General features: G+C 36.1%; 1 protein-coding gene across 1 annotated transcript in view; it reads left to right on the top strand.

Moving 5' to 3' along the window:
- The window catches only part of RPN12A (regulatory particle non-ATPase 12A), a 47,970-nt gene extending 32,079 nt beyond the window's left edge, over positions 1-15,891 (top strand). The window contains exons 5-7 of the mRNA XM_089811788.1: positions 12,474-12,737; positions 14,693-14,804; positions 15,536-15,891. Of these exons, the coding sequence (XP_089667914.1) occupies positions 12,474-12,737; positions 14,693-14,804; positions 15,536-15,676 (517 nt within the window). The 3' untranslated portion in view covers positions 15,677-15,891. The remainder of the gene's footprint in view (positions 1-12,473; positions 12,738-14,692; positions 14,805-15,535) is intronic.
- The last annotated feature ends 1,096 nt before the right edge of the window (positions 15,892-16,987 follow it).

The raw sequence follows: 16,987 nt of genomic DNA, 5'->3' as shown, positions 1-16,987 counted from the left end.
ATTAAAATAGGTCAGCAACGATATTATATGCGACGGTCAATAGAAGATGCCATTAGTATTATGAATACCAAGTTTGTGTTATTTGGGCTAGAAAATCTAAGGGAATCTCACAGGGAGCGTCGCTCCCTCTGGATGTGCTTGGATGCACATCCATGTGCATCAACAAGGGATCTCTAGGGAGCTAAATTAGTAGAGGCATTATAAGACTCCTTCCAAAATATGTAGATGTAATATCTTTAGGCGGCAGTGAAACTCTTCTACACAAAAGGGAAAGTTCTTATTCTGATTTTTCTTTGAGAAGTCTGGTGGAGTAATTATGAAATTTGCTACCAGTTTGTTTTGAGAAATAAAATGCGAACAAGAGTCATGTAAATCTATTCTAGAATTAGCTCAAATAATAGTCTGCATTACTTGCCAGGTATTCATGATAACTCATATAAGTTTACAAAACTTCACAATCTATTGTAGAAACTCATGATATAAAAAATTAAAACAATGGATCTAGTTGGAGGTCACACTAATACTAATACGAGAGTTTGCCAACTTTAATCATCAACTATTACAAGCAAATATCAATTCAAAATAAATGAGGCATTATAAGACTCCTTCCAAAATATGTAGATGTAATAACTTTAGGCGGTAGTGAAACTCTTCTACACAAAAGGGAAAGTTCTTATTCTGATTTTTCTTTGAGAAGTCTGGTGGAGTAATTATGAAATTTGCTACCAGTTTGTTTTGAGAAATAAAATGTGAACAAGAGTCATGTAAATCTACTCTAGAATTAGCTCAAATAATAGTCTGCATTACTTGCCAAGTATTCATAATAACTCATATAAGTTTACAAAACTTCACAATCTATTGTAGAAACTCATGATATAAAAAATTAAAACAATGGATCTAGTTGGAGGTCACATTAATACTAACACGAGAGTTTGCCAACTTTAATCATCAACTATTACAAGCAAATATCAATTCAAAATAAATTGGAAGAACATATAAGGTGTCATTGCAACTCCAATGATTTGAGCTTATTGAACTGTAATGCTAAACATCTCACCCTTCCATGCTAGCCAGTGTATAGAAGAATTTGGAGCAATATATAACAAGAATGATGATTCATGAACCACTTGATGGTTTGGATCCAACAAATACAATAGATATTATCCGATAAATAGAATTTGAACGAACTCCTTCACACCACCTGTGAATACCTTGCGTTACAATAATGTTAGTAGTTCCTTCAAACAATACAATACTACACAAACTTTCAGCACTAAAATGATAGCAACTCCTTTGTTTCCATGACATGTTGTCAATCCGTCTTTAGTCATGAAATTCAAAATGATACGTTCCTAGAATTGTGGCCAGAGAGGCATCCAAATCATAGTAGGAAAGATTGAATGGGTAATGTCCTTCAATGGTAGTTATAAATGACTAAACTTGTGGACCCATTTTTCTTTTCCTTCTCATATCCTCATACCTTTCTTCTAAGCAACAATAGTCATATCATGCAATTGTTGTTGCACATGGAGAGCCATTTTTCCAAGTAAATCATTCCTTCATTCATTTGAAAATGCGAGTTAGACTAGAACACTCTTGTTCAGATGCCACATTAGTACTACGTTTGAGTATTTGAAGATTCCCAAAGGTGCCAAACTCAGACAGAGTAACACCCAATCAGTAATCTTGGCCATTGACCAAAGAATTTGGAGCATAGCTTGTTGACTAACATTGCTTAGCCATTGGCCAAAAAATTTGGAGCATAACTTGTTGATTGACATCGGATAATGTTGGGTGCTTAAGGATACTAGGAATAATTGAAATTTATAAAAATTGTGAGCCCACAACATCCCATTGAAATTGATACTCTAGCCTATTGGGATGCATAAGAGAATATTGGGGGGGGGGGGGGGGGGGGCATTATAGTCTGTTGAAGAGTTATGTTCACTCAACTAGGGTACATCTTTGATTGGCAAATCCTTCGAACATATCAAATATTCTATAATAGGCCCGTTTCTCCTTTACCTCCAACACCTCAGTAGGTACCAATTCTAATTTCCCTATTCATCCAAAGGAGTTAAGCCTGGTGAGCTTGTAACATGTTGACCAATAGCCTTCTTGAGGCATGAGATGTGGATGACATTATGGAATTTACCGTCCTTTGGTAGTTCTAACTTGTATGCCACTTCACCCACTCTCCTCATTACCCTATAGGGTCCATAAATTCAACGCCTGAGATTCTCTACTCCGCTCCACTTCATTGTACCTTGTCAGTAAGGTTGGAGTCTTAGGAATACCATATCCCCAACCTTCAAAGATCTTTCCACTGTGATGATCAACATAAAGCTTTTGCTGATTCCGAGGCCGCTGCATATTCTCTTTAAGAGCTGATAGAATGTCCCGTTGTTTTTGTAATCAATCCTTCACTAGAGGAGTCTTGTTGTTTGATAATGCTAAATCCATGAAATACAATGGGCATAGCCATTAGTGCTCTAAAAGGAGTCATGATGATGGTCATAACAATACTTGCCCAAATATAACCATTTGACCCACGCTTGATGCTGCCTTGAAATGTAGTTGGGTAGATAATCTTCTGTACATTTATTTATGATCTTTGTCTGCCCATCTATTTGAGGATGGTAACTAGTTTTAGGGGTCAGCTATGTCAATGCTAATCTGAATAACTTCTACCAAAATGAGCTGAGAATCTTGCCGTCCTCGTTGCTAACAATGGTCTTGGGAGACCATGCAATCTAAAAATCTCTCTAAAGAACAACTTAGTTACTTGAAAGGAGGTACAATCAGCTGCAACAATGAAAAAAGTGAGCGTATTTTGTTGACTTGTCAACCACAACTAATATGCTATCCTTGCCCTGCATCCCTGGAAGCCTCGCGATGAAGTCCACTAATATTCTCTCCCATTTATGCTTAGGTATCGGGAAGGGCTGCAATAGACTAGTTGGATATTTATGTGTTGACTTCTCTTGTTGACAAGTCAAGCACTCTTAACATGTTTCAAAATTTCATCCTTAAGGCCTCTCCCAGAGAACCTCTCTCTTATCTACCTGTAAGTAAGTATCATGGGCGACTTGCCATTGGATTATCATGCACTGCTTGCATAATCTTGTCTTCAAGTTTGGATTCGAGAACTAAGTAAACTCTGTTTGTAAATAGATTCCATCATTGATAACCTTGTACCTGCCATCCTAAACTTGACCACCCATAACCTCACATGCATATGTGTTCTTCGAGTACTCATTTAAAAGTTGAGACTTCCAATCAGTTGAGATCTTGGACATAGCATGATAGGCAACACTAGCTGGTCTCCTAGAAAGTGCATCAACCAGTGCATTATTCTTCCCCTTGACGTATTCAATGTCAAAGTCATGAGCCCAAACCTTACCGGACCACTTTTATTGTCTCTCATTTCTTCATTATGTGCCAAGAAAACACGGAAATTGTTATGATTTGTTCTCACTTCGAACTATCCACCTATGAAATACTGCCCACATTTAGCTAAAGCATGTATAATTGCTGTCTCTTTATTGTAGGTTGAATATAATCTCTCATGACCCTTCAATTTTTTGCTCATAAGCAATAGGATGCTTGTCCTGCATAAGTATTGGGCCTATTCCCTCTCTTGAGCCATCACACTCCAAAACAAACGGTCTAGAGAAATATGGTAATGCTAACATTGGGCAAGTACTCATAACTCTCTCAACCTTATCAAATATTGCCTCTATATCCTCTGACCACCTGAAGGCACACCTTTTTGTGAGAACCGTGAGTGGTGTGGCAAGTTGAGAAAACCGCTTCACAAATCTCCCGCAATCAGAACACAATCCAAGGAATCCTCTTAAGTTAGAAACATTTCTTGGTGGTGGCCAATCCAATATAGCTTGTATATTTTCTTGATGGGCTTTGACTCGATTAGCCCCAATAACATGCCTAAGTTATAAAATCTTTGTTAAGCCAAAATTGCATTTGGACTCTAGCAAATAACGAATGTTGCTCCATGATACTCAAAAACTTCATCAAAATGCTGCAAATGTTCATGCAATGTTGTCGATCCACTTTTGTTGTCTTTCATTTTGTTTCTTTTGTGCTGAGAAAATGCACAAACTGTTATGATCTGTTCTTACTAGGAACCGTCCACCTACCAAATGCTACAACATGCATAGGTACCAATTCTTAATTGTAGGTGGATTATAATCTCTTGTGTTCCCTCAGATTTTTGCTTTCTTAAGCAGTAGGATGATTGTCCTGCATAAGTACTGCATCTATGCCCTCTCCCGAGGCATCACACCCCAAAACAAATGGTCTAGAGGAATATGGTAATGCTAACACTGGGAAAGTACTCATAACCCTCTCAACCTTATCAAATAGCGCCTCTGCATCGTCTAGCTACATGATGACACCACTTTTTGTAAAATCTGTGAGTGGTGTCACAAGTCGAGAAAACTTCTTCACTAACTTCCTGTAATAGGAAGACAATCCAAGGAATCCTTTCAAATCAGAAACATTTCTTGATGGCAGCCAATGCAATATAGCTTGTATCTTTTTCTTGATGGACTTTGGCCCCATTGGCCCCAATAACATGCCCAAGGTATAAAATCTTTGTCAAGCACAACTCGCGTTTGGACCCTATGGCAAATAAGGAATTCTGCTCCATGGTACTCAAAACTTTAGCCAAATGCTGCAAATGTTCTTCCACGTCCTGCTAAATATCAAAATATTATCAAAGAGTACCATCACATACTTACACAGTTGCTTATTAAAAAATTGATTCATACATGACTGGAATGTGACAATGTGACAAGTACGTTGGTGAGTTCAGAGGGCATCACTAAAAAGTCATAGTGTCTTGGCATCTAAATGTTGTCTTGTGCACATCCTCCTCATGCACTCGAATTTGATGGTATACTGAACAAAGATCAATCTGTGAAAAGTAAACAACCCCGTGCAACTCACCAATGCAAGGAATAGGATTCTTGTTTTTGAGAGTCCTTTTATTTAGAGCCCTGTAATTGATGCACATCATAGAGCTCCATCTTTCTTTTTAACCAAAACCACTAATGAAGCAAATGGGCTTGAACTAGGCCTAATGTGTCCCATGGCTATTAACTCCTTTATCATCTTCTCAATCTCCTTGTAATATCTAGGGTGGCGACATGGTGTCATCAAAAACTCCTCCAATTCGACCACATGCTCAAACCCACAGTCAGGAGGTATGCATAGAGGAATGTCCCCAAAAACTCCCTTGTGCTTATCTAGCACTGACTGTATATCAACATGACATTGCTATCCAAAATCTGAAATGGATTTGGTGGAATTGAAGCAATATGCTGCCCACTCAATATAATCATGTCTCAATATGGTCTCCATCCTATGAGCTGAAATGATCCTAGGACCTCTATGAGTCATGGCTCTAAGAATGACCTGCCGATCTCCTCTCATAAACTCAATTTGTTTCAAGTTATGATCAATAGTGTATCTGCTAAGGGTTTGAAGCCATTGTAGCCCCAAAATAGCATCCATTCCTCCTAACATAACCACATAAAAATCTGTGTAACGCCCTGCCAAGGGATCCAAAAGAATTAACCTAAAGTTTTACTAAGTTTGCTAAACATTTTTTTTTAAAGTAAGAAAGTATAACATACACATCAAACACATAGTAGCGGAAGCAATAACATGTAATCATCAACAAACATACATAACAGGTTACATTCCTTAAGGATCCCAAGACGTTGAGTCACATTTAAATTTAATCTAAAACTAAGTCTAACAACTACCACATCCACATGAAAGAATAATCAGAAAGTCCAATGTCCATATAATATACATTTGTTCCGAATGCCTCTTGGCAAATTAATTCGGAATGCTCAATCATCCACTGTACATGTCACAGGGTATGAAAGGCTTAAAAAAATATACATATGTAAAAATAGAAGTGCATCAACCTCCACGAATCCATGATACAAAGTACAGTAAAATAAATGAAACTAATAACATACATGATACATTCCTCCATCATAAAAGATATAAAAATCTAACATACTAGAATAAAGCATAAGTAAACAATATCATCTAAATATGATAAACAAGCATACCAAGAGGCTCCAGCCACGGTGACTACGAACGGATCTCAATGGTAAGAGTAAATTGTATAACTCCCGCACTGAATACTTAGCTGTGGAACCATCCCCAAGCAATAAATTAGATCCACACCAACAACTTTTAACATCAAAATCTGGAACCAGTACCACATGCAACTTCCTTTTTACTGCTATGGAGGCACTGATAAAATTATGTGTAGCTCGTATATTCACTAAACAAGATGTTTGCTGCCCTTTCACCACTCCCTTTAAGCAGATAAGATTGCCTGTACGTACTCCTGAGAGGGTGGTAACTGTATGAGATTGATTTGAAACCTGTTCCTCAACTGTCTCTACCTAGGGGCGCTCGTGATTGCCTTCCTCATCAGTATCATCAGATCTGTTATCTCTATTTTCATCATCACAAACCACCTCAATATAATGAACTGTACCCTTTCCAAAACACCTATGATTTGGGTTCTAAGATTCTTTACATGTGAAGCATAATTTTTTCCTTGTTCATTCATGGACTCATAGTCCAACTTAGGTGGAGTGGTTTTGTTATGTTATGAAGATTTCAGATAAGTTTTTGACCCCACGGAAGTCTTTTTAGGGTGCTGAACTGCAATTGATGAACCATCCAAATCAAGTGCCAACTTAATTGCATCTTGAAGAGTATTTGGTTTCAGCACCTTCACAAACCCTTTGGATTTTTCACTCAACCCTTACACGAACATCATTACCTTTCTATTCTCTGACATGTCTGGAATCATGATAGAAATCTGCTCAAACTCATCAATAAATGTATCTAATGCACCACTTTGCTTCAGCTGGGTGAGCTTCCTATAGTATACTTCTATGTCTTTCCTGTCAATTTGAGTGATCAACTTGTTATTGAACTCGTCATACGAATTGATCTTGCCATGATCCCGGGTGACAAGTCCATGGTGCCACCAATCAATGCTGTCCCATCTAGGTGCATGGTAGAAAACTTAATTGCCTCGGCTTCAGACATGGGTTTTAGTGTCGAGAATGTGTCAAGCCTGTGCATCTAAGCTCTAGCCGTAGTTTTCCCGCTGCTATCAGATACAGTTAATGTCAACTTGTTCATGGCATGTTTTAAATCCCTCTTTGGGGCTCTAGGCCTTCTATCATGCCTAGCCCTCTAGCGCTTGCCATTTCCCTTTGCTGTCCCATATGCTGAACAAAACTCAAATCTACCTCAACATTATCCGGAAACAAATTCCACTCGGCTTGCATAGCCATAACATCATGCATGGCCATAACATCCTTTGGAATAGCTGCCATTGCTTCTGCATTTCCTGCTTCATCGTTATTCTCAGCAAACATAGGCATTAGTGGTCTATCTGTTGTGCATGTCGCTGCTCTTAACACCTCGTGGTGACCTAACTGTACACTACCACCTTCACTGTGATGACTTTGAGGTCTTCTCAGCCCTTTATTTAGCTGATGTATCGCTTCAGTAAGCTGCTGTAACACATCGGCGACATGTGTTTGCCCTTTTCTGATGGCTCTCAAGGTTTCTCCGGCTTTTCTGTCTGCTTCATCTACCATGTTTGCAGCCACCTCTGTTTGATTGTACTCGTACAATTTCGGAAACTTCCCTTCCAGTTTTACAGGCCTCTAAATCCTACATGGCTCCCTCTTATACTGATGCATTCAAAGACACAAATTCAACTAGGTAGCAGGTTCGCTGCTGCGATACCACTGTAATATATTTACTCGGTAATGGAACTCTACTGCACAAAAGGTGAAGTTCTTATCCTGATTTTTCTTGGAGAAGTCTGGTGGAGTAATTATGAAAATGCTACCTGTCTTTGTCTTTAACAACATCCTTGAAAATGATGAGTTAAAATCTTGGTCTTTGTCAGGCACAAGATTTCAGCCCTTTCACTCATTGGAAAGGCTACTCTGTGCTTAGAGGAGCCTGTAGATTGTCGCAATTTCCTGTGCATGGTATTTCAGATTCTGACTTGAATTGTGAGCCCAAATGATATGAGCTGGACAACGTTGACAACATGCTGATTTACAACTCTCTTGTGAGCTCCCAGGGGGTGTTTGGATGTCTCAATGTGTGCTGTATTTTAATTTTGATATCTCAATGTGTGCTGTAATTTAATTTTGATATCTCAATGTGTGCTGTAATTTAAAGCTTAGGTGTAACTTTTGGACTAAAGATCTTAATCATGTCTGATCTACGGTCCATGAGCCTAAAAAATATTGCTTCTAATTGTTGCTGCTTTTGAAAAAATAATTCCATCTGTGTCTTCTTTCAATCCTAATGTTAACATTTGCCTTATATGCAGGGTTTCTGAAAGGATTGACATTTTTTAATTGCTTCTATGCTAGAGAGTTCTGAACACTTTTTTTTGTCTGGGTTGGGTGTTGGGGAGGGGTGGGGGGGTGTCATGTGTGAATGAGAATCTGTTTTAATTTCCATATCCTTTTTGGTTTTATTGTTGGCATGGGCAAAGTCTCTCAATTTTTTTTGGTTTTCGTTTTCTGTTGAAACTATTTGGTTTAACTGAATGTCTAGAAATGAGGAATGGTTCCAAGGCAGGAAGAGATTGCTTACCGAGTCTCTTCATATTTCACATTGTTTTTATGCAGCTTGCCATCACCATGAATATTTTAAAAGAAAAATTCCAAGAGCTTATGGACACGAGTCAGGCTACATTCAACTAAGAAGAGATTAAATATGGTAGGCATTTGGCCATTTGCCAGGGGTGATAAGGAAGAATTCACGAGGAACTATTTAGAATTCCAGAAGAGATTTAACTGAAGTACTCCAAAGAGACCTTGATGGAGTACCCGGGCTTAAAAAACAAGCATATTACCTATTATGATGATGCAGTGATAGGAACTGTTAGATTGAATGATATAGTTTCTTACTTTTCTGTAACGGATCCTCCTATTGGTTGGAATAACGTAGATATCTACAGTGAGTTACAATATCTAGCTAGTTTTGCTAGACTTTTGTGGGCAGTATTTATAGCCTCTATGCATATTGTTATGTCTTGTTAACAACTTTTATGCTTGATTGGCAATCTGCTATTGTAAGCATACTATATATTTTTGATCTCTTTTTGTAATCCATTACCAATGCAAAAAAACCCTCAAATCTCATAACAAGTTATAGAACACCATTGTTCACTATTAAAATGATAATGCCAACAATTAGCATCAAATGGATTTTTCAGAAAGATCATCTCATCATTGACATTAGATGGCGTACGCAGATTAGAAGAACAAGCAGCAGTGCTGTTGGCACTTGCCCTAAAGGTATGTTTGGTATCTGGGTGCTCGTATGGAACATGTTGGGAAATGGGAGCATTAAATTTTTAAAATTATGTGCTTCAGCCCTTGCACAGACATAGGAACATCAGTACAATTGCTTTTGAACCTTAAATGATCAATCTATTTTGTCTATTTTGCATTAACTGCAAGGTAAATGAGTTTGTATTAGTGCTTGAAAAGCTTTACAAATCACTTTTAGGGTTAGGGATCCCATGTTAAAGTCAAAAGGCCAAGAAGATTAAAAAGACAAATATCAAGAAAACTGACCTGCTAGTCTATTATAGTTTTATTAAAATTGATGCTGGTCACTTGAGTTCATCTTGGATTCATCTGGGACAACCCACAACTGGAAAATAAAATACTGGATGGGTTACTAGGAGAGTCAATTAAACCTTAACCTTTCAAATCATTTTTGAACCTAGGGCTTCTAGGGGCCAAGTCTGAAAATCAGGAGCAATTACAAAGATACGATAATATTTTTCAAGGAGTGATTGCAAGTCCTTAAATTTAGCTGAGTGTATAGTTCGTATCATTTACATGGTACAAAGTTGAGCCAATACTGGTTAGGGTTCCTAGTTTATTAACTTATGCCGTATAATGTCAATTAATAATTTGGTAAAATCTTGTAGACATAGCTTTTATGGTGTATTAGTGTCCATTTACACTGGATATCCACATTTGAATGAAATCTCATACATTTGTATCAGATTATCAATATACAAGGCCATGAATGCCAAGACTGTTTTGCAACTTCCCGAGGAGAGAATGAATGTGGAAGTGGAATTTGCCCTTACATTTCACTATTTTTCATTACTTAAAAGTGATTGCATGGATATACAATCCAATCTGCTTGCATTACTATTCAAGGGCCATCAAATTTCAGTAAATTATTAGTGATACCAGAGTTGATTAAGATTGTTAAGCCATACCATTTGAAATAATTCAACACCATATTTTAGGGTGAGGTGGTCCTTGTTGATGCATGCATAGATATTTCAATAAATGATTCATCACCTACACCATAGTTCAAAATCTCGTTCTGTGTCACTTCTCGGTAAGGCAAAAAAAATAGATCCCGGCAAATATCGGAGATAAATCCGTAACTACTCAGGAGAATATTGAGAATTTTAAAAATGACTTAAATTTAATTAGAAATGTTTTTTTTTTTTTTCAAAATTCAACAAGAAGATGTATCTAATGAGTAAACATACCAAACAAGCTGATATATATATATATATATATATAGAATCGCATCCTCATGTGCAATGCTGATGGCTGGCAGCCATAGTCAGAGACTCTGAGCTCTGAAGCAAACTAAAAATAGCAAATTGTCTTTGTAAAACGATAAGTAAATATAAATGTCAAGTACAATATGAAACTAGTCTATATCTTCTTCTTCCCCTTCCCAGTAGCTCCTGTAAAAACTAATATCCATCAAGCAAATGATAGACACATTCATGTCTGATTATTGAATGGATTCATTCTGCATTTTCTTTCATGGAATAATCTTAATTGTATCATTCTCATTATTCATATAAGTACTTTCTAAAACAAAAATTATGTAAATCTAGTACAGCAAATGAGATTACAAGCAAACATAAAATGACAACAAAGAGGTTCATTGCAAGAGCATCTCTTACTCTGTAAAAGCAATGCACAAGAATGTTAAGAACTTTTACTTTATATTAAAGATGATAGAAAATAACTTCGTAACAACACGGTTGTCCGCGAAAAGTTCGCAAGAAATTGCAGACTCCTTGCGAAGATATCTTTGTTCTCACCGAGAATTTGCTGACTTCTTGTCAGAAAGCCTCAAGTTTTCTTGTTTTCCAAAACTTCTCGCGAGAAGACAAGTTCTCTGCCACTCACGGAGAGATTTTGATTGATGATCTACACTATTCTTGATAGGCCGTTCCTTGCCCATATTGTCATTTCATGCACCCAATTGGTTAAAAAAATTATATGCCTTCAGATCAAGTGGATATAGGTTTTGTTTTGTGCACTTATGACCTGGAGCATATTGCTGATCACAATTGTAACATAGTTGCCTTATTTAACAAGGGATCATCTTCTCATGGGTTAGGTGTTTTATGAGTGTTATGTGGGAGCTTTGACTTAATGGTGGGAATGGCTATGTTGTGTGAACATGCTATGCTTTATAGGTACGATGTTGGGCAGCACATTTATCTTCAGCTAATTTAGCCAACTCAACAACTTCCATCATAGTGGTGGGTTGAATTATTGACTTTAATGGGTGTGCTTATTGAATTATTTGGGTAAAAAATAAAGCAACTATGGAAGAAACTATTGTTGAGCCTGCTTGTTCAATTCACTGATTCTTCAAGCTGTGTTTGGTACTCATATAGTTAGTTTGCCTTAATTTAGTTAAAGCTTATATTAAATCCTTGTGCTTGTCTTGGCCAAGTTGAGGAAGAATTTACTCAGAATATTTGTTTTCTGTCATCAATACCATTGAATAAATTTCATTTTTGAGATTAAATGAAGAAGCTATGTCACTCGACATCAACAAGCAAACCTATGAATGAGCCAGCTCGTTTTAATGATCACAAATATCAATGTAGACTTTACATAGAGGCCCTCTTGATGCATGCTATGTGAAATCACTAGGTGGACTTACAATGATTTTGGAGATCTCCATAAAGGGTTATAAAAAATGAACACAAGGAAATAAATTATCTGAATTATAGTTGTAGTTTTAATTATATTTTAGATTGTTGTTATCTGGTGTTTTGTCTCTGAGATCAATATTTGCTGTTCTGGGTTAGGATGAGCTGCTTTTTTGGTGTATATATGGTGCATTGAATTTTTCTCCGAAGTAGATAATCTGTTTGTACATTACATGTTTTTAATCTAGCTTGAATCTATCATATGACCCAGAACTTAAGAATTGTTACAATCTTATAGAACATTTTCTGTTTTTGTTTCTATGGAGAACTGTGTGTATACTTTCTTTAACATCCATCTTGTTAATCCAGTCACTTTTGGTCCGTGTTTTCGATTACTCACAGCTGCTTATTCTCATTCGTTGTTTTGACACAGAGGCATTCTTCAGCCATCTACTGAGGAGTACCCAATTCTGGGGCTTAATCTACTTCGCCTACTTGTTCAGAACAGGATTGCTGAGTTTCACACAGAGCTTGAGTTGCTGTCACCTGAGGCTCTTGATAATGCATGCATTAGGCATGCTGTTGAATTAGAACAATCTTTTATGGAAGGTGCATACAACCGTGTTCTAAGTGCAAGACAGGCTGTCCCACATGAAACCTATGTATATTTCATGGATCTTCTTGCTAAGACTGTGAGGTATGTGTGTATATGTATCTCTGTTATATTTTTCAGTGATTTTATTTAGTGTAAATTCTCTTTGATCTTTTTAATACGAATTTTCCGTTTCATACCCATGTCAAAAAAGAGGTTGAAGTTTACATCAAAAGAAAACTTATAAGCTTTCACTGTTCATGATTCTGGTAGTTCTCAAGGAAACAAGATAAAATTGATGCAGGTCACACTTAATATAGATTCTTATGGCACCCCTTTGAAAAATTGTACAAATCTTTACTTGTGTTGATCTTTGCATGGAAGTAATTCCTGTTTTGGTTTCACTATAGGGAATGTTTGAAGCATTTCTCGACTGTTTTTGTTCTTTCCCATTATTCTTTTTTAATATTTGAGCATGAGATAAAGTTTGAGTAGCATTTAATGACAGCTGGTATGCATAGATTGATGCGGGCCACACATGCCATAGATTCTTATGGCACCCCTTTCAAAAATTAAACAAATCTTTACCTGTGTTCATATTTGCACGGAAGTAATTCCTGTATTGGTTTCACTTTAGGGAATGTTTGAAGCATTTCTCAACTGTTTTCGCTCTTCCCCGTTATTCTTTTCTAAAATTTGAGCAGGAGACAAAGTTTGAGTAGCATTTAGTGACAGATGGTATGCATAGATATGCAAAGAACCTAGACATGCTGAAACCAGAAGACTGAATAGACTTGGTTCAAAGGTGTCAGAATAAGCTGCAATTGTTACTTTTTGAGATGTTCAAACAATTGTTTCTATAAAATTATTAACAATTATAAAATTGAGTTACTTTTGTCAATATTTAAATGCAGATGGATATGATGCGTTTTCTTTATGCTTGAGAAAATTTCAACAATGTATTATACGCCTATAATTAGTCCTAATTTATATGAGTTGCGATATATCTGCCTATATAGCTGGGCATAAGGTTTTTGACGTCTATATGGTAATATTTCCAGCCACAAATCATTTTCTTCTTGTGATGTTGCTGGCATGACAACATTTCCATGGGTTCATTCTTTTACAATTTGATTGGTAAATTGAAATTCTCGTTTCCTGATATCATATTTTATGCAGTATGCGCCTTTATGAATATTAAATGCTCTAGTCGTTTTATGGATGAATTTATACTTCCATTACCAAAACTTAAAATAAATAGAAGAGGTTCTAAAGAGAATAAACTTGCTACAGATAAATTATTTAAAATTTATACATCTCCATTTAACTTTCATGGTATGCCGAGTGTAACTTTCCGTGGCCTAGGAACATATAATTTTCCGTTTCTTCCTTTTGTGGATGCATGTATTTGAGAAAAGATTGACTTTTCATAGTTCAAAAACACAAATAAACATGCTTGGTTATTAGACAAGCATATGGATCAAGTTTCTGTATTGATTTCTTCTGTCAATGCAAATGTTTTGTACATGATGTATGGCAAACATGCAGTGTTCTTGAATATAGGTAGAAGCCGTAACATGTTTCTCAAGTCTCAGTTAGTTAAACTAAAAGATGATATAGAAAGAAAATAAGCATGCTACAGACAAAAATTTATACATCTCTTTTATGCTTTCATAGTTTATGAAGTATAAATGACACCCTCTGGAAACATGGAATTTTCCATATCTTCCATACTAGTTGTCTGATCCTCAGAGAGAGACTTTTCAGAGTTAACACAAAGAAAAATGCTTGGTTATTAGACAAGCGTATGCATCAATTTTTTGTATTGCCTCATTTTATAAATTCTAATGTTATTATGTGCTGTTTCCTAATATAGATGTAATTCCATTATATGCATCAATTTTTTGTATTGCCTCATTTTATAAATTCTAATGTTATTATGTGCTGTTTCCTAATATAGATGTAATTCCATTATCATATTTTTCAATGCCCAATACCTTTTATTGGTTGACTTCTTTGTTTGGTATGGTTTAATGGATTTTGTGTTTCTTTTGATGCAGAGATGAAATTGCAGGTTGTAGTGAGAAGGCATACGACTATTTATCACTACAACATGCTAAGCAGATCTTGATGTTTTCTTCTGATCAGGAATTAGAGGAATATGTCAGAGAAGTATGCCTAGACTCTCAGATATTTTCAAGACTTTAAAATTGTATTGAATAGAAGAGTTTACTATCTTAGAGAAAGGGTTAAATCGTCTATTGCTGATTGGCTGATGTTATCTACAAAATAAATAATTGAGGACATTTTTCCTTTTCTTTCTTTCCTGCTTTTTTGATAAAATATTCTCAAATTTTGAGATTATCCTTCTTTCCGGAAGGTAGAAAGCAGCCGCAAATCTTTGCTTTCCCATGTGTAAACATCTGCAAGAGACAGAAGTTCTTATATCATAAAGTCTTTGGTTATTACATGTTTGCCATAGGGGGGTTTGCATCATTTTTTGTGATATTGCTTGAATTTGTTTATTGTAATGTCTGATGACATCATCCCTGTAGATATTGACTTTTTAAACTACCATATATAGGTTTAGTATCATCTCTGTAGATATTAATTGTCTGTAGATATGGGTGGGTTGCATTTTTTTTAGTGATATTACTGGAATTTGTTCATCCATCTCAATGACATCATACCTGGAGATATTAATTGACTTTTTAAACTGCCATATAGTTTCTTCAAAATATTCATAGTTCTATCAATTGCAGTTGGTGCCTCTCACTGGAGCTTTTGACCATTGGTGTTTTATGTTTTTTCCCCTTTACAAGACAAGGATGAATGCTTAGAATTATGTTCTTGGAAATACTTTATATGAGAAGCATACTAATGTCGATTCTTCCTCTGTACAGGAACATCCTGAGTGGGAGATAAGAAATGGCTGTGTATTTTTCCAGAAGGTGAAAGAGTCCGCTCCATGTAAAGAAATCCCTTCGTTGCAGCTTATAAATCAAACACTGGGATATGCAAGAGAACTGGAACGGATTGTGTAGGAAGAGTCTAATAAAAAAGTTTTTAACTTATGGGCTCTTTATTAGTTATTTTAATTAAGTTTTACAAAAGTTGGCATTTTTACGCTCCAACAGAAAAATTATTTGATTCTTGTGTAATGAGGTACTGTTTGCATAAAAAATTGATTTACAATGATATCTGTTTGATGTGCAATTATACCATTCTGCTATTCAAGAGGATAGTTGTTTTGAAGAAATTGTGTGCTCTGATTAGCTCATTTTATATGCATAAAAAAACAAATCTTTGATTTGATGGGTAGTGCACAATTCCACGGTCATGTTAATTCTGGTGGGGCTAGATTTTTGTAGCACAGACGATGGTGGTTCTCTAAGATTATTGATATTATTTTCAGTGTACAAAATCTTGGTGACCTGACTTAGCTGTCGTAATTTGCCAAACATTTTCTGCTTGTTTGGGACCATATTTCTGTCATTTAATAACACCATCCATCTCATTATTTTTTGAGCACAAATGGGGAATTTTACTTGTTAATTAACATTTTTTTTTCCTGTCATCTAAAAGAGGTGAACTTAATCGTTGAAAAATGGTTAGGATAATTTTACAAGATAAGAGTGCATTTAGGGCTAATGTATTACAAGTTCTGCACTCAACGCTGTTTATGCTTGGAAGGATGGCACTTGTGCTTTTCTATTCTATGTCAGAAATGATTCAGTGGGACTCATTATATTCTTAATTGTGAATACTGTTTGGTTATAAAAGTAGGTTATTAAACTAAAGATATTAGTGGTTAGAAAGTAGATTCTGAATAGTGAGACCGTTACGAGCTTAAATTTAGTATGAAACTCGTAACAGAAGAATGATTTGAAGTAACATACAGGTCATCCTTTACCCCAGTGTTTCTGATTAGATAAGTTGGGAAAAGGGTTTAGCAACAGTTTCTGGAAGAGATTGTGTTGTAGTTTTTGCGTCAACGTTTTGGATCACACAAACATTTGGGAAAAGGGTTGTTAAAACAAGAACTCGAATAAGCAATACAAGAACATGACTGAACAAAAATTGACACGCTATAAGGAGTGACTAGGGTTTTTCAATTTTAGATAGTATTATGCTTATCCTTTCATTCTGCAGTGCTTGTATCGATTTGTGGCTTAGTCATTTTAAGCTTTCTTGGAATACTTTTTGGCTTCTTTTCTTGAATGAGATTGTGTATCTCATAAGTTTCCTCTTTAAGAATCACTACCCTTAGAACAATGTTGTTCAACATCCTTTTCTTTTTGGGTTTGGTGAAGGATTTTTGATCGGGTTTTGTAGAGGGAGGTGGCTTGGGGTTT

The sequence above is a fragment of the Cupressus sempervirens genome, chromosome 11 (assembly GCF_028749045.1).
Source record: "Cupressus sempervirens isolate cs-2001-9-10 chromosome 11, ASM2874904v1, whole genome shotgun sequence".
NCBI classification, from domain to species: domain Eukaryota; kingdom Viridiplantae; phylum Streptophyta; class Pinopsida; order Cupressales; family Cupressaceae; genus Cupressus; species Cupressus sempervirens.
This window is presented reverse-complemented; position numbering and strand designations above follow the sequence as displayed.